The sequence below is a fragment of the Varanus komodoensis genome, unplaced genomic scaffold (assembly GCF_004798865.1).
Source record: "Varanus komodoensis strain SLA01 unplaced genomic scaffold, ASM479886v1 scaffold12, whole genome shotgun sequence".
In the NCBI taxonomy this organism is placed as follows: domain Eukaryota; kingdom Metazoa; phylum Chordata; class Lepidosauria; order Squamata; family Varanidae; genus Varanus; species Varanus komodoensis.
Window position 1 is genome coordinate 13,855,602 of NW_025335349.1, and position 26,349 is coordinate 13,881,950.

General features: G+C 40.7%; 1 protein-coding gene across 1 annotated transcript in view; it reads right to left on the minus strand.

The window, feature by feature from the left end:
* Positions 1 to 26,349, minus strand: part of RGS22 (regulator of G protein signaling 22) — a 90,280-nt gene that overhangs the window by 28,181 nt on the left and 35,750 nt on the right. Inside the window, exons 16-21 of the mRNA XM_044421460.1 lie at positions 14,743 to 14,937; positions 10,535 to 10,627; positions 8,839 to 9,002; positions 6,619 to 6,781; positions 5,297 to 5,455; positions 3,874 to 3,942 (exon numbers count right to left, since the gene is read on the minus strand). Coding sequence (XP_044277395.1) covers positions 3,874 to 3,942; positions 5,297 to 5,455; positions 6,619 to 6,781; positions 8,839 to 9,002; positions 10,535 to 10,627; positions 14,743 to 14,937 — 843 coding nt within the window. The remainder of the gene's footprint in view (positions 1 to 3,873; positions 3,943 to 5,296; positions 5,456 to 6,618; positions 6,782 to 8,838; positions 9,003 to 10,534; positions 10,628 to 14,742; positions 14,938 to 26,349) is intronic.

The following is a 26,349-nucleotide window of genomic DNA, read 5'->3' on the forward strand; positions in this document are numbered from 1 at the left end:
GGTTTGTATGACCTGAAAACCCACCATGCACTGCTGCCCACAGTAAGCTGTCATGCCATGCAAACCCAGACTGAATTGCCCAGGGTAGCCTGTTCATGGGCAATGAACCATCCAAACAACCCATGATTGTACCCACAATGAATTGTTGAGTCATCTGAACCTGGGTGCCCAACCCCATTCTTGGTAGGAAGAATTGGCAACTGAGTCCCTTGGCAAGGATGGCAAAATACTCTTGCTGCTTTTGCCATGCAAGCTCCTGGTGACCACAACTGCCAGCCGCACCAAAAGTGCCCAACCTGCACTTATGGCAGCTGGCACTAGCTGCCTCACTCCTGCAATCATAAGCGATTTCAGACTCACCCCAGCCATTTTTCCCTTTCAACTTTTTTCCTACTGTGAAAGCCAGCTGCCAAGACTCCATACAGCAGTATGGTCCCCTGCCAAGAGATATATTTTAACCCTTTGTAAATTCCACTTTAAAATGGAGCTCTTGACTTTGATAACTGTTAGACATTGATAACTCCTATATATGGGAGATCTTCTAGATTTTTGACCTGCGTGTTCTCGGTTTCCCCATACTTGTCCATCCTTTCTCAAAACTCTTTGTTGTTATGTGCTGTCAAGTCTGGGGGTGAGGAAAGTGAAAAGGTTGCCCCATTTATGAAAGTGTGATGTTTTGATACCTACCTGTCAAAACCCTAGATTCCTTTTAAAACAAGCTTTTGACAGGGCTATGCAGGTTTTGTGACAGAGACACAGGCATTTGTATATCCATAAGTCCCTCTAAGGGTGCACACGTGCGCACGCACACACACAGATTTGCCCTGGAAAAAAATTGGATGCTTTTGCTTCCTTTTAAACATCTGTAAAAAGGCGTGGCTTGCACTGTTCTGCCCTCTCAAACCAGAAAAAGACGGAAAAGATGCAGGACACTACGTTTCAGTTTCAACCTTCAAATATAGAGAATGCACCTCAAAGGCAATGATCTGCTGGGTACTCCCTTTTGTTAGCAAAGATCCTGGGCACTTCCCTTTGCACAGCTATCAGAGGAAAGCAAACTTAAACAACAACTCTTAGCACTTTGATGGGAAACAACCCCTAAAACATTGCCCAGGCAAGGCAATGTAGGAAAAAATGAATGAAAAACTGCACAAAATGTTAAAGAAAGAAAAAAGGCATTTAAAGAAAAAAAAAGGGAATGGAAAACCAGGAACAGCTCTTTTAATGTGCTATTTGGGCACTTTGGGGGGATTCTCACTGGCTCTCAGTTCAGAGATTGTGAAAGATGAGAAAGTTTGTGTCCTGCAAACTTTCCCTTGCCCATTTGTTTCCTCTCCTGAAGTACTCCCCAGTCTTGTCCTTTGCCCATATTCCCTGGTGCTCCTAAACCTGATTCTCATAGTTATGCTCATATCTCAGCTGGTTCCTGGTAATAGCTAACTGGCAATATGGAGCCCAGACAAAAAGAAGTTCCTCTCGGCTTCCATAAATGTATACAACATGTGCTATAAAGAGTTTGCTACTCTTTGAGAGGGAGAGGGAGAAAGGAAGGGAAGGATGTCATGTTACAGCACTTTAAGATGTTTAAAAATTGATAAGATCATCACATTAAGATGCAGTTCTAAATGAAACAGATACTGTGAGATATGATTAATCCTGCCCACTTTCCTGCATGCTTCAGATTCTTTTTTGGTGACTACACTTAAACACTCTCAATAATAAATTATTTTCCAGATGCTGGAGTGAACAGCTCATCCCAATGAGCCTACTCGGTTTAAGTTAAATGGGAAAATGTACATTAAAGTTACTGCATTCATTCCTGCTTGAAAGCCATGAGAAACACCCTTATGTCATGGAAATCTTAAAAAGTGTTATGCAAGCAGTGGCGGTGGGGTCCACAACCCCATTTTCATGTTGTGCATGCAAGTGCTCTCTATTACAGTACAGCTTTGTTGGTCATACAGAATGATGACCTGGATGCACTGAAACAAAGCAAATGTTTACAGACTTTTGCAAGAAACTGCCTATGCTTAAGAGTTAATCTAGTTTGCACAGAACATGGTGTGCCTAGTTCCCACACTATTGCCAGGGAGAAATTCCCAAGTTTTTAATTCTAAAACACTGGCAACAGAGGTTGGGTGGGGTGGGAGAGTAGCAAAAGGAAGTGCACTGAAATGCAAGGGAGGCAGTATCTCAGTTCCTGACAACATACAAGGAACTTGCCCTGCCAGGTTCAGATGATGTGACAACCCACTGTGGGCAAAAACAACCCTAAAACAAGGTCGTTTTAGGGTTGTTTTCATTAGAAGTTTTCAATGTGAGTCCCTCATGAAAAATCAGCCACCATGCAGAAATCTGTTAGTCAAGATTTTTATCATGCCACCCCAGAGCTACTTAAGCAAATAAGAGCAGTCTTATCTAGCCCAATATTCTAGTCACGCAGTGGCCAACCAACAGCCTGTGAGAAACCCACAAGCAATAGCATCTTCCTGTTTGTTTTCTAGCAACTGCTATTAAAGACATCCTGTCTCTAATACTCAAAGATGCAGACAGACACCAGGCCTAGTAATTGAATGGTGACTGACAGTTGGATGGGAGGAAGGCTATTGGAATCATCTCCATAGGTGATTCACCAAGTTACGCCTCAGGATTGTCTCCTGTGTGTCTACATCTGGGATGGATAGAATTTCCTGGCAGATCTCTGGGTAACTTGCAACAGATCTGTGAAGGTTTTTCACTCTCTAAAATCTAACAGCCAGCAGCAGCAGCTGCAGCAGCACTTTTTCTACCTAAATTTGACTGCTAGAATGAAGAAAAGTTGAGGATATACAAGAGAAGAATATTGTGGGAAATTACTGTAAACACAGTTCAGTCTTGATGTCACTATCCAAAGCTCAAAATACATTCAGAAATACTTTGTTCTTGAATTCTAAGGAGATATCTTAGAATCTTGCACCTGGCTCTTGTTCATAGGTACTGGGTTTGACAAGCCTGAAGTACGACCACCCCTGTTCTACATCAGATTTGATGTTTTCAACCAGAATGGCCCACTTTCTGCATCAAAATCTGATTTATGAGACCTGTGGAAATTATGGGTTGAAACCAGATTTAATCATACTTGATCCAATGAAATTGATGGAAATTAAGTTAGTTATAATTAACCTTTTCTACTTATTTCGACTGGTCTACTCTAAATATTGCTAAGTCTGCACCCAACCCCATGTAAATTAAACAAATCCACCTGTGTTTGCTTTCCAATAGTCATGGATAAAGACAAAGGACTATGCTCACTAATAATTGGAAATCCTTTTTGAACTGGTTTCTAGTTTTGGAAGTTTTATCACATAATGTCCACATACTTGTAAATCTGTCCTTATAGCCAGCAGAACTAGGAAAATACTTTAAAAAGAAGAAAAGATCCCTGAATTTCTCCGAGTGCTAATTTCTGTATCCAACCATGAGCATGCCCAACAGCAAAAAACTTGATTACTATATTAAACTGATTTCAGTGTGTCTTAATAATGTGATCCTAAGATTTACAACAGGCTGATCAACCTTACATACTCTACAATATCAAGTTGCAACTTCTACCATCCTGTGGGAATAGTAGGAGTTGTAGTCCAACATCCAGAGGTCATTAGGTTGGGGAAGACTGTTTGAAGGTATAATGTTTAGTATATTTAGATAGAAAATAGGCTTCTGTCTAAAGTTGCAAAGGATTATGCTGTTATAGTATTCTGTATATGATAATAATAATTATACTTGCTCAGCATTAACTAAGCTCTTTGGGCCAAAATGTTTGTGGAAGGGTTGCAGACCCATACTATAGGCCCATACTATATCCAAGAGCAAGCAATAACAAGAAGAACTTGCCTTCCATGGTTCTGTTTTCTTCTCATGCCTCTGAATTAAAATATCTTCTGCTGCATCTTGTAGGTGTGGCTTAAAAATTAAAAAGTATTATGGTTGTTATCGATCCTCAAACTAACAGTGTTTTTGAGTGCTCACTATTATTATGCATCCTGAGGGATAACAAATTCTCACTCCATTCAAAATTAGGATCGATCGTATTATCCCTAGGCAGACAGATTAGAATTTCAATCAATATATGATAATGTGTTATCATTGGCTCTCTGTTCTAGACTTCATAAAACATGAAGGTTGTGAAAAAACAGAGATTTGCTCCCTTCTGTGTCCAAAACTGGCCAACTGCAGGGAAAAAGGATAATAGGCTGAATGTATCTTGAAGGAATACAAACGAGAAAATAAAACCATGGTTTGTTGGTGCCTTTCTCTGGCAGTGTTGTGTACAGCTCTCCTGCCAGAAAAACCAATGACATGAAGACTCTCCTATGTGGCATCAAGCTCAATGCTTCTTCCTATTAGGTAGACTCATTGTGCCCTATATCAAGTAATAATTTTTATTTTTATTTTCAGTATCATTTTGCTCCTCACTACCCTGAACTACCAGCTCCCATGTGAGACTGGATTGCATTTGTGGGCTCCAGTGAATGAGCACAGAAGGTGAAATTCTACAGCAAAGTTCAACCAACCCTTCTCCAATAAACCCTGACAGGCTTGCCAAGTGTCAAGCCAGAGTGGACTGCCTCTTTTGTCTTCAGCCACTAACTGATAGATGGGATGAACTAAAACACATGCAAAACTCCTGCGTACAAAGCTATTGCTGTTAACTGACATGCTTCACGTTCATTGATTGATATTGCCTCTGAGTTGTCCATTCTGTTAAACACATTGTTAGGTATATGTAACATTGCCTTCATTAATGTTTAATGGTTCTGTCTACTAACCAGAGTGGGAGTGGGAATGAGACTGACCTCTCTGCCTAAATGATGTCCTTTCTGTCCCTTTACTCCTTTTACCTCATCTGGAAAGGCAAAAGGTCTCATGACCATTTGCCCTCTCTCTTCCTCCTACCATGACTAGAGAGGCATGTTTTTCTGTCTTCTCCTCCCCTCCTCCTCTAAACTAACCAGCTAACAAATGAATCAAGACATTCTGCGTGAACATACCTACATTTCTCCTTCATACAAGTCACATATGGATGGTCTGTAAGTTAATAAACCTTTCTATCTTTGTTAAAAAATGGTGGATTCTCATAGATTCAGGTGCAAGCAACAGCCTCTTAGCTAAATCTGCTGTTTAATGCTTACCTCTGCTGAACCTGCATGCAACCAAATATATCACAGGTTCCCAACATACATGCAAGTCCCAACTCTAAGGCAAACCACATACCACCATGAAAACAATTGTACTACGTAGTTTGGTAAAATATTACCTTTGGTTTTTTCAGTGGTCCTGGTTCTTCACTTGCAAAAAATAGTGGCAGCCATTTTTTCTCCAGTCTCATCTGGATATATTTTTGAATCTCCAGCAAGATCACAGGAAGAACTTGTTCATGAAGTAACTGTCCCCAACCTCCACCCAGTTTCATTATCTAAAATGTAAATACATCAACAGTTCAACAATAAAAAACTAAAGCATTTTGAAGAGACAATATGCTTCTGAGTATTTGGCCTACATAACTCCTATGAATTATGAATCTGATTCAGATAACAATGCAATGTGCAACTTAGTGCAATTTCCCTATCTCAGTACTCTCCTGATATTTCAGATTTCAACTTCCATCAGCCTTAAGAGACATGGCCAAAGGTCAGGAATTCTATAACTTTTAGTTCTAAGCAGCTGGAGGGTATCAAAATGGTGAAAGCTAGTCTAGATAATCCCTCTCCCATTAAATAATAGTTTTCACTGTTAATCACTGGGTGTTTAATCCAAATTAAGATACAGTGATGCTCAGACAACCCAGTAATGCACACTCAAGCACTGTTGTCTGAAGTCAGCCACAATAAACAATATCAAACAACTCACAGTTCACAACGCAATAGCAAACTATGAGTAAACAAGCCATAGCTTGTTAGTGTAACTAGATTCAGACAATACTATAATCTAAGTTTCAGCAGCACCCTCTTATTCAACAAGTCATACTCAACCCTTGAGTGTGAGTTATTGTGTTGTCTGAGCCCAGTCAGTGGGACTTACTTGGTTTGTAATTCTAGGCATACTTCAGAGGAACATAAGATAACCCATGTTGGAAAAGGCCAAAAGTCTATCTAGCTCTGAACCTGGTGTACCACAGTGGGCAACATGATGTTCATGGAAATCCCACGAGCAACATTTGAGGACAATTATATTACAGTGCTAGTTTTGCTCTTCAGAAACTGGTTTTCAGAAGCATTCTGTCTCTGATTCTGGAAATAAACTATCACTGTCATGACTGATAGCCATTTAGTGCTTTTGACAGGCTCACCACATAATGTGATGTGGAGTGTGTGGGAAAGACTCATTCACATACCATGTAGGACTATACCATGGTGGTGGGGGGCAGGCAGGGAGAAGCTTTCATGCAACTTCAGTTTTGTCTAAAGGACATCACAGTAAAATGAAAAGTGATACATATTTAGCATCAAGAGGAATCTAGCTATATTAAATCCCTTTCAAATCTGCATTAGTGGCATATGAGAACTGATATGTCCATCATCACCACTATGACATCATGACTATCATCTGTAAAGATGGTTGAAAGCAGCCAACAATTACCTGCTCTTGCTCCTCTTTGGTAGCTGGGCTATCAGGTCCAAAGAAGTATTTCTTATTTAGATATTTATTCTTAATGTCCTTAGATTTTTCTTGTCTTTGGTCTTTATTTTTGTGGAGCATTCTCCTGAACTGTTCAATGTCCATCCAGCACATGAGGTCTGTGCTACAAATGAGGTAAAGAGTATTCTTATGTTATCTAATTTTTACTGGTGGCTTAAATGAATTAAAGTCAAACTAAACCAATATGACACAGGGCCTACTGTCTTATGCATCCTTAGTAAGGAGTAAGCCCAGGATGGTTCACTTCCAAGTAAATGTGCTTAGAATTGCGTATGATTGTCTGCAGCAAACACTTTATCTCTCAGACTAAAAGGACAGCATTATGGTCTTCTGACATCACCTGGAAGACCATAGATTTGGAGCTCCAGGTCTGCATCCTACACAGTACGTCATAACCCCAAATAATCAAGTGGACTTCCTACAATCTCAGAGCTGGGGCTCTGACAGCTGAGCCCCTACCTTGTCCCTCTCACAGCTGACATGGAAAGAACTGTGCTGGCTAGTGCCCCAAGGTTGCCCATGGGCACGGTGGGGAGTTGTGCGTCAGGGAGGGAGGAGAGAAGGAAGCTGGGGCCAAGGACTTCCACCGATTCCTATTGGTTGCCCAGCCTCCTTCCTTCCTTTTTATCTAGATGGCTTAAAATGGCCATGTAGATAAAATACCAGTACAAGTTGTGGCAGCAGGAGATTTCTGATGCTGTGCCTCATTCCAGGGTTAGGATGCACATGAGCCTCTGAGTTTGGAGGGTTATATACATCAAGGCTGCTGGGCACAGTCCACAACTTCTGATTCTCCATCCATACTTGCAGAGCAGCTATTAGGAAAAACAGTGAATCATCCAGTTACATCTGAAAGCCTAAAACATCTATGATGGCATAGACTTTTGTGAAATACAGTCTTCTTTATCAGAAGCATGAAATGTCATCCCAAATTGGCAGAAAAATATAAAAGTGAAGTTATATTCAATGCTAGTCCTGCACAGAATGGGCCCATTGAAATGAGTGGGCCCATTGAAATGATTGGATACTACTCATGGTTATAGGGTTAAAAAACAAAACATTAGACAGTGTTGGTGATGATCATAACACAAGCAGCCTGGCATCAGTGACCCACAGGACAAACTGTTGTTACTCATTAATGGCTTAACATGTGGAAACAGATGCCATCTGCAGGGATTTAATATGGCCTGTACAGCTGTAATGAATACACTAGAGCATTATTGTCTGGTAGAAGTACAAAACAAGATGGCCACCTTATATGTCTCTGTAATGCAAGCTGTGAGAGGGGCTGCTCTATAGCAGCAAGAGCATCTTCTTTTTATTATGTTTGCTATTGTCCCTCCACACACCCATTTTATATTAAGCTTTTTGTAGTAGGACTTCAGATTGTGTTAGTCTGTAAAGCAAGAATGGGCAACTTCCAGTCATCTGGGGGGACTACATTTCTTCCATAGAACCCACCATGAACTACACCCTTCCTGGTTGCCACTAAAATTCCCACTGCTGAAACAATGATCACCACTACAGTGGCAGTGGCAACCTCCTTGAAAATTTTGGAAGGAAATTAGTATATTGTGTTTTAGGGTACTAATCTCTGTAAACCATCCATAGAGTTTCACCTATTTGGAGGTACAGCATTTTTAAAAAAAATTCTATAGAGGTATAAAAATATAAGAGATAACAGAGACATTAAATTAAACAAGGTGCATGGGGAGCACATGCAATCTTTACAGGCAAAAGCACGTTCCCAGGAAACATCCGGGAGTGTGATTCTGCTTCTAAAGAAGGCATGCACTGTGTATGTGTCTTGGTTCTTTCCTAAACCGCTGGGGATTTTCTGCCATGACAAGGTGACAGGAGGCTAGCAAAAACAGCTGTGGGAGGAGACATGGGTAATCTTCATTCTTTCTGTTACTCACCACATTAAGCAGGGGAGGGAAGGTTTCACAGATTTTAGAAAGAACAGAACAAAGCAGGAGCTGAAGGGGCCTATAAGACCTTGAATCCAACCCTCTGCTTTGTTTCTACACGTGGTCACCATCCAGCTGCAGGCCTGCACCTTTCCAGCTTAGCAAAGGTGACTCAACATGCTCGCTTGGTATGATTTTTTTCATGGAGATGTGCATTTATGAGACAGGCACTACAGCATGTGAGAAATACCTTGCGGACTGCCGTTCAAGAAACAATCGGAACTGTTCCAAATTGAGTCTGTCATTTAACAAGTCTGTAATGCTGTATGACACAGCTTCTTTGGAGAGGTCTTGACTTGGGCGTTCTATCAAATCAGGATACCGTGGGACCTTGTCTTTCTCAACCGCCAAATCCTAATCAAAAAATTGTGCAAGACAATCTAAATATCTCATAACCTTTTTCCCCCCAGTCCCTGTAGATTTCTCTGTCTTCCTTCTTTCTACAGATTGCTAGCACTTTTAGTTCTTTTGTGAAATTATATTTCAAGACCAAATATTAAGAAGCGGGTACATATAGAAAGATCCAACATAGGACACTTTTCACAAAGGATGACCATCACATAAGCTCCTATTACTGCAAAGATGGCTTATGTGGCAGTAAATCATTGATGGGAAGGAAATGGGAAGGAAATATTTGTTTTGTGATCTCTTGAGATGAACAATTACATGACTTTAAAAGTCTTTAGATATATCCACCATCTTTAAAAGGACAAAGAAAAGATATCAGCTACACCAATTCCTTGCTTATAACATTATCATTTTGGAGAAGTGCCTTAAAAATGAGTTGGTGTTTCTTAAGACATGTCCACTTCACTCTAACGGTTACATACAGTAACCAACCTCTACCAGCAACAGCAATATTACAGCCCAAGTTTTCCATGCTTTGAAGATCGCCATCCTTATGTCTCAGTGTGCAAATACAGGCTTGGGTTATTCAGTCATCAGGGAAGGGTCCTCTGTTTACTTTACATATCCTAGGATTCTGCCCAGGTGTTCAACACAGATTCTGAACCTGGGGTTGGCACAAACTGACCTTTTTATGTAAGATGCATTCATAACTTCCTCCACTTTCAGTCTGGAACTTTTGACCCAGTCCCCATGAGTGACAAATGCAAAAAGAGCTAGTACTGCAAGAGAACCTGTACATTTTCTCCAGAGTTGTGGCTATGATGCCACACAAGCAAACTTTTCCATTTGCAGGGTAGTTGGGTATTGACAAGAAATGGACCTATACTAGTGTATGGGTGTGTAGTGACCACTGGATGTATCATGTGTATCATGTGTCTCCCTAAAACCATTGTGCACATGCATTAGCAAAGAAATGTGTGGGCCCTGAGAATCCAAGATTTATCCAGAACAAAACTGGTTCTACCCTAAAAGAAATACTACACATTAATGTTTACTAAAAGGCTATCAAGATGCAAAAGTGATTTGTTGAAGAACTCTTCTAATATAAAATGCTGGGTCCAATTCATGCAAACACATAGAGTTCATTGATAGCCACCTGAAATCCAGCGAGACAAAGCGAGACAAAGGCTGTTCTCTGAGGCAAAACTGCACCACTTGGTTCTAGGAACTATTCACAGACCCCCATAAATTTTCCCCTCTGTTTCTTTCTTTCTTTGCTTATTTGTGTGATGAAAATCACAAATTTATGCAGCAAACTGATTCCCGTGAAATGCCAGTTATAGCTTTCAAGTCATCCTGTGGTCTGTTTGTATGAACTGAGCTGTTGTTCGAAGAGTGTTCCATGAAAGCCAATCATGTTGAGCTGCAGCTTGTAACATTCTCAAAATTTTTGTCCCAGTTGAGAAATACAAAGTGTTAACCTTCTGGTGCTAGGCAAAAATAAAGAGTTTGTTTTTGTTAATAGGTGCTCCTCTTACCTCACTCTTCTTGGAAATTCTCTCTTCATGCATTGCCTGCAACTTTCTAAAGTACACTGAGTCCAGCTGTCGAGTTTCTTCCACCAGCCCCACCTAATAAAAATAATATCTTAGGTCATCCACACAGTACACATTATAGAAAGAAAGATGAAGGGGTAGGAGAGGCAGGCTGCCAGTGACAGTGGGTAGGAAAGAACTACATTTGCCAACAACAAGACAGATGTTTAGAAGCCATATCACTCGACATTGCATCCCCTGGAGCAGATGATTCAAGGAGAAGATTTGCTGAAACAGCTTAAGCAAACACTGCCATTCAAAGCAGGATAAGCTTCTCTCTCAGTGGGTAGATACACAACCACAAATAGGGAAAGCATGAAGGTCACTGAAGCCTTGTGCAAACTCAAGAGCGGATGTAAGATTTGTAATCAGAAGGAACATCTACAAATTTAATATAAATTCATTGAGCATAATGTTTTAACTTGTTTGAAAAAGAAGAAATATTCAGAGGCGTTCTCCTGAAGCACACTGAAAAGAACATTACTCTTTTTAATAGCAAAGTCAGGTGGCGAGTGCCACCAATACTGTAGCCAAAGTGGGAGCACTAAGAAAGCACTAAGAAACAAGAGGAAGGTATCAATATGTTTAGAGGAATGAGGACATCTGTAAAAGTACTCAAAATTCTTTTTAAAATCCTGAGGGTGTAAAACTAAAAAACAGCCCAATGTGGAATGTGCATGTGCAGTAGTCATACAATTGAAAAAGAAAATTAGAATGTGGGTAGGGGTAGTAAAATGCCCTGTTTGTAGGCAATGACTTTCTGGGAGTCCTGAACAAGAATGCTTTTCATCATGTGACACTCAGATTGCTATTACTATAATAAAGAAGGGAACAAGGTTGCATCCTGCCAGTTAGGTTGGCTCACATCTCCTCAAGTTTACAGATAATTCAAGCCATATTTTAATACAACATCTTGTTAAAGTTTGATAATTGTAGCAACCATAATAATCAAAATTAGGATCCTGTTTACAAAGTATAATTTCAGTTTCCCTGTATGTGAATTTTGTTTACCACATTCCTGGTGTCAGAGTTCTCTGTGTTGAAACTAATGTTGGCATATCCATCTGGTCCTGCTTACTCAGACAAAAACTGGGGAAGGCAGACAGATTCTCTAGTGCAGGGGTCTCAAACTCGTGGCCCGCGGGCCAATTGCGGCCCATGGGATGATATTTTGTGGCCCCCTAAACTATATCAAAGTTTAGTGATAGTGCGGCCTGCGCGTTTTGCTCACACGCACCTGCGTGAGTCGTTACCCTGGGCGCAATGTTCCCTCTAAGCTGCATGCCGGGACGGGCAGGGCACGGGGGAGGGGCCCTGCAGCCTTCAAAGTGCCAGCGGCGCCCGGGCCGGCCTCCGGGAGTGACGCGGGATGAGCGGCCCACCACCCCCGCGGTGGTCAGCCTTGGGCGGCAGTATAGCTCGCAATATATGTTTTTTGAGTTGAGAGCAGAGGTGAAAACCTTCATGGAGAAAGATGGGATGGCTGTTCCTGTACTAAGTGATCCCAAATGGCTCATGGATTTAGCTTTTCTTGTTGACATCACACAGGAGCTGAATGTACTGAACAAGAAATTACAAGGCCAGGGGCAGCTTGTCAGTGCTGCCTATGACAATGTCAGAGCATTCGCCACAAAACTTGTGTTATGGAAAGCCCAGCTTTCTCAGACAAACCTCTGCCATTTCCCAGCATGCAAGGCACTCATGGATTCTGGCACACCATTCAGTGGTGAGAAGTATGCTGATGCCATTGTAAAGCAACAGGAAGAATTTGATCACAGGTTTGCAGATTTCAAGACACACAGAGCCACTTTTCAAATTTTTGCTGACCCCTTCTCCTTCGATGTGGAAGATGCCCCCCCCCCCCGTGCTTCAAATGGAGCTAATTGACCTGCAGTGCAATTCTGAACTCAAAGCCAAGTTCAGGGAGGTGAGTGGAAAAGCAGACAAGCTTGGACAATTTTTGAGAGAATTCCCCCTTACCTTCCCTGAGCTTTCCAAGATGTTCAAGCGGACCATGTGCCTTTTTGGGAGCACCTATCTGTGTGAAAAGCTCTTCTCCACCATGAACTTTCATAAGTCAAAGTTCAGGTCCAAACTTACTGATGAGCATCTTCAAGCCATACTGAGGGTCTCAGTTGCTTCCACCCTCAAGCCAAATGTGGCTCAGCTGTGTAAGAGGAAGCGCTGTCAGGTCTCTGGCAGCAAGGAGTAGGAGGAAGTAAGAGAAGCCTATGTTCTGAAGAACCATTCATGTTCTGAATTATTATTAGTAAAGATTGAGAAGATTGGATCAGTTGTATTTTTTTTGGAATACTTGAAATCCTTTTTTTTGTGGAATACTTGATGTGGCCCAGCCTCACCCAGACTCTACTTCCAGCGGCCCCCAGGTAAGTTGAGTTTGAGACCCCTACTCTAGTGGGCTCTGTCCCCCTCTTTTAGAAAACCCTCACTGCCCTGCACATAACTTACAACCACATTACTTGTTCACCTGCCTCAATGCCAGAACATGTTCGTCTTTCTGTCTTTCCTGTTGCATTGGCCCAGTTAGCTAAACCTAGAGGGTAAATTTAACTTAGGGTTTGCACTGATCCGGAGAAGACAGATCAGGGTTCCAAATGTAGACCCCCACCTATCATTTTTGCCTGATTTCTCTAGTTTGCAAATTTCCCTCCAAGGCATGACAGGTGTACTTTCCATATGTGTTGGACCGCATCTGCCATAATTCCTGAACTGCATGGCCACCAGGAATCTGGACATTAAGGGAGTTGCAGCCCAAAAAATCTGGAAGGCATCAGTTTGGGAGGGCTAAGCTAAAGGGTAGCTCATGGGCCTTGATTAAGATTTGAACCTGTGTGCAACTGTACACACTGTGCCAAGAGAAGCTACACCCCTGATTTGTATGGATGGCTTCTTACAGTTCTTTCAACTATAAGTACAAGTCTGAAATGTTCAGTAGGTTCTGGCCATACCACTATTGCTGAAGATTACACAAGATAGTTTGCCTTGGCTTTAACAGAAAGAAGACCTTGACAATGGGTCTTTATAAATTATTGGAAGATCAGTTTAGGAAAATAAACTGCTGCACACTCTTCAGTTCCCTACGAATAATGAGAAGTTCCAGGGGCAGCAGTCCCCTCTTCTCAGTTCTGATGGGTATTTAATTTAAACCAAGAGAGCAAGAGATCCCCAACTATCTCTTAACCATTAGTTCCAAATGAGGATATATCAACCAACTATTCTTAGCTATTAGCGTAACAATGGCATCCTGCAAAAGACCATACGGCCAAGCGACATTTGTTGATTCAGTGGAACATCACAGAATTATAGAGGTGGGAGGGATCTTGCAGGTCATGCAGTCCAACACCCCTGTTCATTGATGAATCTGTAATGCAGGATGCAACTACAGTGTCCCTGAACGATGGCTGTCTAGCCTCTACCTAAATATTTGTAGCAAGAAAGAGTTCATCATCTCTTAAAGCAGTCTGTCCCACTAGGGCCCTAACTACAGACAAAAAGGTCAAACACCTGGCCCAGCTTCTTACTGAAGTAATTCTTAGTCTAATTAGTAGGATGTTGAGCATTTTACTTGCTGGCAGAAGCAGAAATATAACTGCTATGGTAACTTCTTTTGCTTCTGCTGTTGCAAAATTGCATTGCATATATTAGAAATGTAGTTATTATTATGGTTAATTACATGGTTTAGTTTCACAGAATTATGTCTGTATAGAAGTTATGTTTAGTTATTATGCTTTATGGTTTCAACAATAAACATTGAATGGAAAACAGCTAACCATAGACTTTAAACTTTGAGCTGAATATTTTGTAGTAACATGGGAGTAACTAAAGTTGGACATTCTCTTTACACAATCTTGCAAATGAATGAATGATGGATAAGCTCCAAATGCAGGAACTTCAAGTGCCACTGGTATGTAAAATGGAATGATGAGAGTTTACAATAGAGTAGCTTTCTCCATTCTTACCTGACATCACCTACCTTCATGAAAAATAAGGTTAACAGTTATCAGTGGCTGTTGGACATGATAGCTACATATTACTAGACATGATGGCTACATATTACTTGCACAATCAGAGGCAGTATGCCTCTAGATTTCAGGTGCTGGGGATAAAGAATTCTCATGTTTTCCAATTACCTTTCCTAAAGTATCTCTGTCTTGTTCTATCATCTTCATCCATGGAACCAAGAGAAGGGTGAGGATGTACTCTTCTGCTGGGTCAAAAAGATCTTCAAACGGTGGGTCAATTTTGTTGTAAATCTCATTTTTTGCACTTTGCTGTAATCCAATATTCATAGCAGCAGAAGGAGCGATGTAATTGGCATAAAGGAACTGTTTTTCATGGAAAGAGAAGAAAACAGTTTAGTAAATGTCTATGGCAATAGACACAAAAATACATTTGTCTAAGAAGGAAAAAAAAGTTTAAAACATACTTGCAATACCCTATTGGTATCCTATGTAATTTTCTATTCTCATTCTGCTGTTAATAATTACACTGATTGGGTTCACATGATTGCCATGGCTCTTCATCTGTTTAAGTCATTATGCACCTGCAGATGCCATTCTGAATATTCAAACTGCTGCAGTGGTGTCTCATGGGGGACTATAGGCATGAAAGGGTGAAATAACCTTCAAAGAACCCATAACATTTGCATAACCTATAGTTCTCAGGCTGGGATGACATGACAAACCATGGTCCTGACTTGAATATAGAGTACCAACTGCATTTGGAAAAAAGCTTGTATGGCTGAAACATTAGCATCCAAAGTAGACATGGTTGGCCAGGTGCACACACCCACAGGGCTGCCCTGCAACAACCCTCTTCAGTTGTTCATCCTGTTCTCCACTGCTACCTGTGTGTTCATCTGTATCTCACTGTGGCCTAGAGAATGGAAGTGAAGGGAAGAAAGAGCAGGAAATTCTACTGCCTTGTCTGCTGATTCCCTACTGACTCTCTGCCTATTCAGCAAGCAGTAGCAATAATGAGAAAGGGGATGAGGAGCATGAGCAGCCTGTGACAGTGGCAGCGAGGAGGTAGATCACTGAGAGAAGGGAGCCACCAACCAGGTTCACTCGTAATAGCAGCCTATATTTTAACCAAACCATGGGTTATTGTACATGAGGGGGATTGAGCAACTTCTGTTTTTCTTCAATGACCTACAGTTGGCTCATTTGTAGGTTGTTGAGTGCAATGAGTGCCAACACCAAGATCACTGGATCTATGACCCGGGACTCTATCCTTCTATACAATGCCTTCTATACAATGCTGCCTTCTATACAATGCTGGCAAGCCATAGGATTGTAGCCCATGCTCTTTATGAAGCATTCTATTTGAGCATCAAGATTGTGATCTTTAAGATTAATAATTAAGAAAGGTAATGCTAATTTGATAGGCATGAAAATGATAGTAAAGTAAATACTATCTAATACAGCTCTGTTACTATCTAATACAGCTCTAATCAGACATTTAATAATACCAATTAAAAGAAGACTTATGGAAAACTAAAGCCACAGCTACTTCACTTTTCCATATGATCCACACTTTCCACATGCAAAAAGCCACAGTAGCAAAGAACAGAGCAGACATAAAATATAGGCCATTTCATTTGGGCAGAGCTGAGCAGCTTCAAGGTTGATTGATTGCCCTCCTCTGACTCATAAACCAACACACAGCAGCTGAGAAAAGGAAAGGATGAACGGAAGAAAAAAAAAGTTGTCCTTCATGGAAATGCTATCTTACCAGTATGTCTATTTTACAGCCTCAAATATTGTGCCCAAGATATTATCTTTATTCATATGAAAAGCAGAGTGTTGCATGGTCATTATTTACAGGATAATTCTGTGCAGGCATTAATATGTATTGTATGGAATGCTAATTCTTGCAATCTATTATATAATGTTTTCTTATGCTACAAATGCTATATGTGAGGCTGCTTAAAAGCTACAGTTTGGTTTCCTTTCCATTCAGATACAGAAAGGTTTCTTGACTTTACTGACTTTGACTTTATTTTTCTCAACGACACAAAATGGGAATCTTCCTTATATTAAGGCAGATTATACATCTGTTGAACTCCATGTAATGAACGTCCCCAGTGACCAAAAGCCAGAATAATTTCTTGAAGGCATGCCAAGGCTTTATAGCCTTCAGCTTGCTAGGAAAACCACTAGAGATAATTGCCATGAAGCTGCCTTCCCCAGTCATTCTATAGATAAGAGCTGCCTTTGCAGTGAAAGGGTCCTACTGTTTGCCTTACTGGAGTAGCTTTGCTCCTAAGAAGGGGCTGGGAGTGCACCTTGTGTGCATACTGGAAAACTCTGTGGTGGTGGCAGAGAGGATCTTTATAAAATCCATGGCAATTGGCATTTCCTTGCATGGCCTGGGGAGAACAACTGATGCATTTTTGGAGGCTGGCAGAGTATTCTCTGGCATAGTCAAAAACCAATATAGTCACAGTAAAGAACAAGGTAAGCTTTCTTTTGTTTGTTTATAATCTACATCCATATTTTTATCATTATATTCAAGAAACTATGTATCATCTTTGGCAATGGTGTTTTTCCTTCTTTCTGAGCATTCTTGAATATAGAGTGCCTTGTCTGGACCAGGCTTCCATGGTTAAAACAGGGACAAAATTTGACATAGGGAAAGTCTTTTTAAAACAACAGAAACACTTTTTGCCCTAAGGAAACGCTGTTCTAAACTGGGGCAGAGTGTTCAATATAGGGACCTGTGAGCAAAGAGAGAAAGCTCCTGTTGGCACCACTGTAATGGCATTTAAAACAGCAGCAGTAGCAACAAAAACCCAGGCACACAAGGCTAACTAAATATGTGAAGGATGTCACTTCTGCTTTGACTGTCAGACAGTGTCATGCCAAGGGTAGGCATAGTTGGTAGTTGTTGAGGGTCCACACCTGAGCAAGGACCTATGGACAAGAGCTCCCTGAACTTGCTGTTATTTGTCATTGCAGCCTGCATCTTCATCTGCCTCTCACTCTGGTCGAGTCAAAAAGAGTTGGTGAGAAGAAGAAACAATAAATGCCACTTCTGCTTTGCCCACTAGAGCCCTACCTGTCAAGGAAGCCAAGGGCAGCAATGATGGGGAAAAGCTTGAAGAACAGTTGCACCTGGTGACAATAGCAATGAGAAAGTAGATTCACTGAGGGAGGGAACCCATTGAGGATGCTTTTCCCAAGGGCCTAGGAAGCCTGGAGCTAACTCTGATGAGGATCTTTCCCAGTCTTACCTCCTGATGCCAGAGGCTGAACCTAGAAATTTCTCCATGTAAGCTATGTGCTCTACCATTGAGTTACAGTTGTTCTCCTCGTGAGGCCTGCTCACCTTGTAACACTTTCCCTGCTGCATCACCCTGCACATTTTGTACATCTGTACTGGAATACTGACCTGAATTTGTAAATATCTATTTCAATCTGGAAAAGGCCTTTGGAAGTAACTTTACAAAATGCATTCTGTTCAATTCATATAGATTATATAAACGCACTACTGGGATAGTCAATTTGTATCATTATGACTATTAGAAGCGTAATTGTACAAATATATTAAAACAGAAAATAACAAAATCCATAAAAGCCAACTACCATAAATAAGACAACCAGCAACTACGGGAAGAAAATGTGTGTACTGCTCAATTTTTCAAGAGAAGAGCACAGTGGTGCAATTACTAAAAAGGTTCTGTCTTCACTTGTAGCAAAGTTATCCTGACAGCAGCAGAGAAGAGCCTCTTAAAGAGCGATCTTAATGAAAACACTGACTTGGCTTTAAATGACAGACAGAACCCCATAGAATCTCAGCTTGTGCATGTACATGTGTGCATAAAAAGGATGCTTGACTACATGGACCTTCCATCTGTGCTAGCAGGGATCCTCTTGCGTTGTTACACATCACAGATAACAATGTCTCCATCATACAAATTTCAACTTAAACTCACTGAAAATGAAAATCCTGCATTATATGAACATAAAGAATTCTCCTGAGTCAGAGCAAAAGCCTATCCAGTCCAGCATTGTGGTCCCACAGTGATGGCCAACCAGACGCCTATAAGAAGCCCTCAAGCAAACAGAAGCACAATAGCACCGTCCTACTGCTGTTCTCTAACTGGTAGAGAGATATATCACCTCTCTTGTTATGTGCCATCCAGTTGTCTCTGACTTAGAGAGATCCTATGAATTAATGCCCTCCAAAATGTCCTATCTTTGACAGCCCTGCTCAGCTCAAGGATAATTCAAGGCTGTGGCTTTCTTTATTGTCATTTTGGTCTTTTTTTTTTTTTTTTTTTTTGTTCTTCTGCCTACACCTGTAATATTGGGGATTATCCATCAAACTCTCCATCATGACTAGTCGGTAGTGATAGCATTATCATCTGTAAATTTATCTAATCCTTTTTGAGCTGTCCAAGTTGTTGGATATCAGAACACTTGTGGTAGTACTTTCCATAATTTATGCCCTCTGGGTAAGTAGTTCCTTCTTTCTCTCCTGAATCTCCCAATCTTTGGCTTCATTGGTTGACCTCAGGTTTTAGGGAGGGAGAAAACCCCTCCCCTTTTGCGCAAGGGAAAAAAGCCTCTCCTTTTCTTCAAAGCATGCATAATTTTGTACACCTCTATCATGCCCCCTCACTTACATGTGCCTTTTTTCTAAACTAAAATGCCTAAGGCATTGTAACTTTTCTTTATAGGGAAGTTGTTACAGCCCCTTAATCATTTTGGTTGCTTCCAGCTTAATTTTCTAACCATGTTTGTTATAGAGTTAACTTTAATACATGATGGTAACCAATCCCAATGTTGCTTTTTTCTCAGAGTTTTTTCTCAGACTCTCTGTTAATGCTTATTTAGCTTCCCTGCTCCATTTGTACTTTCTAAACTGTTGCTGGAGCAGCAAACGTCTAATTGTCCACTGCACAGGACGGGGCTTCAAATAATTCCAGTATGATACTGTCCATGACTTGAAAAAATACACTTTAACTGGGTGTCTATAAATGCCTGAAAAGTTCAGACGAAAGGCACAGTACATATAATAGCATATCAGAGTTCATTTATTCAGTGATTTATTTTTTACTTCAGTAAAAGAAGAATGCATTTTCCTATATTGCCTCTATATATTTTTCTATAATATAAAATGTATTAAGTTAGAGATGGGCCTAAAGCAAATTCCAGATGTGGACTCTGCTCACAGTTTGCATCTTTATATAATTTATAAAGGCAAAGTCTGGAGACAGTAAATCCAGTTCCACTACCCTCAAAACTTCAGATTTAAAAGTCCTAAACCCAGGAAAGCAAATAGGCCATGTCTTGGCTTAGTCAAGATAGACCATGTCCTCAAGTCTGTATTTTTAAACTACAAAGGATGATGGTCCAACCAGAATTAAACATTAAATCCTTTTGAATAACATTAGAAAGTTAAGTACATGTTTTGCCTTTTTATTCCAAAAAGTTAGGATCCATATTCATATACACAGATAGACTTGAGGTTGTCAAAATTGTTGTTAGCCAATAGAATTTCTATATATAATAGTCCCTCCCCCCCATCTAAATTGACTCTGGTGTAACAACAGTTTATTTCCCATAACTGCTTTACATTTTTCTAGTTCTAAATAGCAATTTTTCCAAGCACCGACTTCCACATGTGTTTGTCGTTTTCATCTTCCAATTCATTTTACACTATACTCTTATGCATTTTTAGGAAAATAACTGTATGCATTCCTTTCATTATGTACACAGTGAAATGTGTTGTTATTTCTTTAGGATTTCATAAAACTTGGATAGAAATCACTGAAAAAATAAGAAGTGCTTAACAGCAATGAAATGTATTTATTTTCAGTGTCTTAATAAGCACAAGCAAACACTAAAAAGGATACAAAAGACTTTGGACATAATTTGCATGGAAGTCCCAGTGAAATGAATGAGACTTATAAAAGAGCATTCACATTTGTTTATATCCCACCTTTTTCCCTTTTTTCCCTTTCCCTTTCCTTTCCTTTCTTTTTTTTTTTTGGCAAAGAACTGAAAGTGACTGACAGTGCCTTAGATTCACTCCCCCTTTGACTTTTCTGAATTTTGTTGTGTTACTGGAACTGAAATGAATTTATCTGGGAATGTTTTCATTTGATATTCACAAGCCATTCAACACTGTGAAGGTACAAAATATTTTTATGGTGGAACAAAGGTAAACAAAATCAAACTGAACTAAAGCATACACATGTGCATTCTGGGAGAGATTTGAGCATTTTGGAAATGCACTTTTGTACAAGTTCACACTTTCCAACATGAATGAAAATATAGGAAAATGGTGGGGGGTGGGGGAACCTGATCCAGTAATGAGCAGAATGAAAAATGGTTGAATGTAATTAATAAAATTCACACATGCCTGCTAGATACATAAGAACTCTGCACCAAGGTAGCCAAAGTTCTGTGCCAAGATAAATAGAAATCTGTAACCTTTTTGGTTTAGTCTCATTCATATCTTCTCTTAAATGAATTTGCATGCACGTGCTTATTTTATTCTGCTGTAGATATGCATAGGAACAGCCAGGGAGCTCTATAGAACAATGATTTTGCATCCCTGGACTACTGAACATCCTACTCAGCCCTACCTCTGGCTTTTGAAATGCCCCATCATTTGCCCTAAATTTCACACTTGTCTTAGCAGAGTTAAGAGGAAGAGACTAATTGAAACAGAAAACAGAAAACCAGAAACTCTCAATAGTGATAATTTCTTTCTCCAATATTATTTCTCATATGATGAGTAAATAGCAGAATAACAAAAGCACTCTAATAATGAATGGTTAATCATGGTTACTAAAAATAGAGACACAGAGATGACCATAGACTGTTCAGATTTCCTCATCTTCTCAAAGCCATAACCAGAATAAGAATATAGTCAATAGAAAGGAAGAGTCTGGAAATGTGCATTGACCAAAAAAGGCTTCTTTTCTCTATTGGATGCAGCTTGAATCTCATCATGTTCCAATGAATTTAGAAATCATGTAGCAAAACAAATAAAAAGCAAACCAAATGTAGCCACACGTGGTGATTTGTGATGTAACGTTTGGGCTGTTAGTTATGCTAATGGAACAGTTTCACATATTGCATTTTGATGTATTTGCTTTTAATGCTCACACAGATACAGTGTTTTAGCGATTTCCTAGGTGCACCCTTTCTGCAGTGTTCTGCTGTCACCACCAGGCTCAACTTGGAAGTAAGGCTGAGAATAGAAAAATGTTACTCTGCAGTCCTACATATCTCTACCCAGAAATTAGTCCCATTGAGCTCACTGGGTCTCATTCAAGGCCAGCCCTTTTTTCTGTGGCTGCTGCCGGCAATGCAGCAGCAGCAGCAGCAGCAGCGAGTTGTGCTGTACCCACCTCCCAACTGATACCCCTTTTCCAGTCGGTACCTCAGAGCACTCGGCCAGCTGTTCTCCAGTTGTGGCATTTGCAGCAGCCACTGGTCCTCCTGGTGTTTGCCCACGTTCACCCAAAGTCTTTTACAAAGCCTTGGTCATCCAGGCCTCATGAGACTCTGGGCAAATGGGGACTCGTGGAAGGGCAGGAGGGAAGGGAGATGACAAGCCTGAGGGCAGGCACAGGCAGCTCCTTGACTCCTGCGGAAAGATATGGGCTGCGCCAGGCATGGTCTTATTCCACATTCCAGACTGGACTTAAGAGAAGTCCCACATAGAGCTCTTTGCAGTAACACATTCCTGAGGTTTTATTATTTATTTATTTTATGGGATTTGTATCCTATCTTTTTCTTATGAAGAACTCAAAGCGGCTTACATTGTTCTCCCTCAAACTTATCTCCACAACAACCACCCTGTGAGGAAGGTTTTGGCTAGTTCTATATTCTCCAATATCCAGAGCTCTCTGGGTGATATGCAACCATTAATAAAATACAATACAAAATATAATAATAGTAATAACATAAAATCTCATTAAAAATTAACATTGAATTTTAACAATGACTAAGACAGATTCACACAGCCTCTTAAAACAGTCGACAATACCGCCCCGCCCCCCCAGCCCAAGTACTATTTCTGAATGCCTCATCATTGATGGCAGTCATAGCCTAATACCAAAAGGATAGTACACCTTGTCCGGCACCAAACAACCCTCAGTGGGGAGATCACATCGTAGTTCAGGGATTATCACAGAGAAGCTCCCCTCCTCCTTGCTACTAACAAAGCCTCTCTCAGAGATGGCAGTTGGAGGAAGGCTCTAGATGTTGATCATAGTGTTTGGGTAGACTGGGATAAGGAAAAGTCATTCTGTTAACTATTGCACCCCTTGTAAGCATGGTTTATAGGTCCAGATCATCACCTTGAATAACTTCGGAAGTGTATACACAGCCCGAAATGGCTTTGGTTCCAGTTATCAGTCTGAATGCTGCATTTGGCATAAGCTGCAGCTTCTGACCACAGCTAAACATAGAGCAATTTGTGTCTCTGAATTTACCTGAGGCTCAGGTGACAATGATGGTTCCAAGATGTTGTTCTGCCCTTTGAATCCCCCAGTATAGGTTCCTTGGAGGTCAGTCGTGTCCTCCATCTTATTTAACGTCTATAGGAAACCATCTAGAATTTTGGAGTGCATTGTCATGCTATTGACAAGCAGCTCTATTTCTCCTTTTCATCTTCAGCAGGCCTGGCTGCAAGAATGGACTGGATGAGGGCTATCAAACTGAAGCTCAATCCAGACAAGATTGTGATGCTATTAGTGGGTTGTTCTTCTGACCAGATGGTGAGAATTCAACCTGTTCTAGGTGGGGCAGTATTCCCTTTGAAGGAATGTTCATGGCTTGGGGCCATCCCTTGTGGCCCTGGTTGCTTCAGTGACTCAGAGTGCCTTCTACCAGGTTTGGCTCATTACTAATTACAGGGATTAGAGCATATGATCACATAACACAGCCTGCTTACAGTGGCTGCCTATATCCTTCCAAGCCCAATTGAAGTTGCTGGTTTTAACCTATAAAGCCCTGAATGGCTTGGGACCATGATACCTTACAGAATGCCTCTCCCAGTCTTCATCTACCTGGATACTACAATCAGATTCTGGAGCCTACCTTCAGCTGCCACCTCTGAGGAAGGCTCAGATGGGGCAACAAAGAGAAGGGCCTTTTCAGTGGTGACTGCTAATGATGGAACAAGAACCCCACTGAGGCTCAGCTAACATCAAGCAACCTACTAGGGCCTGTTTACTGTTAAACAAATCTTAAGATTTTTCTTCCAGAGGGTGGGTGGGGGGGAGATCTGTTTGAAATTTGGTTTTAAATTTTATATGGTAAAGTTTTTGTGATGTTTTAGTATGATTTAATATGATGTATCTTTTCTTGCTATTTTTATGTGCCCAGGCTTTTGGGCAGAATTGAAAATGAATGAATCTGCAAACATTCAAAGGATACTGGCTGGACAGTCACAACTGACTGTGGCTCTGTGCCCAGCCATGTTTCCCCTTTTCACTTCATAATTGGCAAAACCATTTCCTTGGTGGAACTGCAGCACATTTCCCAGGTTTATTTTACTGCATTTTCCAGTTTGTTTTCCTTGTTGAATTATGCTTTTAATTGTTTAAACAAATTGGTTTATTATGCATTTATAATTTTAATGTAAGTTGCCCTAAGCATACAGTTTATTTATTTGTGTTTCTCTATGTATAAGTATTTTATACACTTGTCATGTGTAACATATTTTTGTCATATACAATAATGAAATTATAAATATGCATTATAGTTTCTCTTCCTGATAAACAGAGTACGGCATAAATGTCCACTTCATCCAGTAGATTTTTAAGAAGCTGGATAACAGAAGCGATGATATGAGTTTGGTTCCTTGCAGGAAAAAAGGTGGGATATAAATGTGATGATGAAGGAGGACAAGAAGAAAGACAAAATGATATTTTCCTGTGTATTCAGGCACCCCAGTGATACACAGATTGCTACAGCAAGGGCCCCTCTTTTGAATATCAATTTTAACCTGCATTTTCATAAATATTATATTGTAAGGGCAGGGATAGGTAACATGCTACACTCCAGGTGGTTTGGCCTACAGATCCCATGATCCCTGACTATTGGGCCTGTTGACTTCGACTTATGGGAACTGTAGCCCAAAACCAACTAGAAGGCTGCACTGCCCCTCCTGTAAGGCCATTCAGCATTTTTGTGCATTGGCCACAGAATCTTTAAGTTTGATCTTTCATGGTAGACAACCAACTTGAACCATGCAACCCATAATGTTACTTCCCAGGTAGGACTTCATAAATGAGACCAATTCTCATACATATCTGCTGTGTCTTTCAACATTGTTTTGAATAATGGGGGATCAATAGAGAAAGGGTGAATGGTTAGAATAATTTTTCCTAGTTCATTTTATAATGTCTCCCCTTCCATAACAATGGCTTTTGGGGTGATGTGTGGGCTCTGTGGGGTGCAACATGTTTTTCACCAGCCAGATATGGAAGATTTCAACTCCAAGAAAAGCAGTGGTGCTACAAGCCATAACAGAATTTTTGCAAGACCCATCCTATCCCTTTCAGGTCCTTTTGTACATCATAAAAAATAGCAGTGCTGGTTCCAGGTTTCTGGGGGTCCTTGGGCAAGACATCCTCCATAAGCCCCCTCCCTTAATGAGCCTACCTTCACGCCACCATTGTCACCAAGTACAATTTTTCCTCAGTCTTCTCATTATTGCTACTACTTGCAAGCAAGGAGGCCTTGGCATCTACTATGCCTCTTTCTACCACTACAATAGTCCGAGTGAGGTTCTAGTAGTTAGAAGAGGAACAAGTCCAGGGTGCTCTTGCCACTCTCTGTTGGAGGATGGCCCCTTGACAGGCTAGGTTACGTGGCACGGCTCCACTTTTTGCTCCCATGTGGAGGGAACTTTATTCCAGAAAGACCAAACAGCGTTCATGGCTGCCAGCCAATCAGCAGAATTCATAACTAGGTTTTACTGCTAACTTGTGAAACTATTCTTGCTCAGTGCTCAACCTTGCAGAGGAAAAGTATGTTTGCTTCTAAAAGTCCTCATCTGCAAACCACTTTACACTGTATCATTAACAGTAGATTCATCTGGAATTAAGAATTGGTCTGCTTTAAAATTTTGAATTTAAAATTCACAAGTGTGAATTTCAATTGTATAATTGTTTGAACTCTATAAAAAGTAAATAACATTCAGTTGGGAAAATTAATACCACCATCATACTGTATTATAAGCTAAATAAAAGCCCTTGCATCTAAACAGAGCCAGTGTGGTGTAGTGGTTAAGAGCATGGGACTGGGACTCAGAGGATCTGGGTTCGAGTCCCCGCTCGGCCATGGAGCCAACTGGGTGACTTTGGGCCAGTCACAGACTCTCAGCCCAACCTACCTCACAGGGTTGTTGTTGTGGGGATAAAATGGAGGAGGAGATGTAAGCTGCCTTGAGCCCTTGGTAGGAAAAAGGCAGGATATAAATCCAAAAAAAAAAAAAAAAAAAAAAAAAAAAAAACAGTAATACACTGTAGAATTAGGGCAAAAACATAAAAAGAGCCATGATGGATCAGACTGTCCAGTCCAGCATTCTGGTCACAAACTGGCTAACCAGCTGTCCAAGGAAAACTCATAAGCAGGCTATGAGTGCAACGGTAACATCCTGTCCAAATTTCCCAGAAACTGGTATATGTAGGCCTACAGCATCAGAAACTGGAGGTAGCATATAGCCATTAGATGTCTCCTTTATGAATTTGTTCAGTCCCCTTT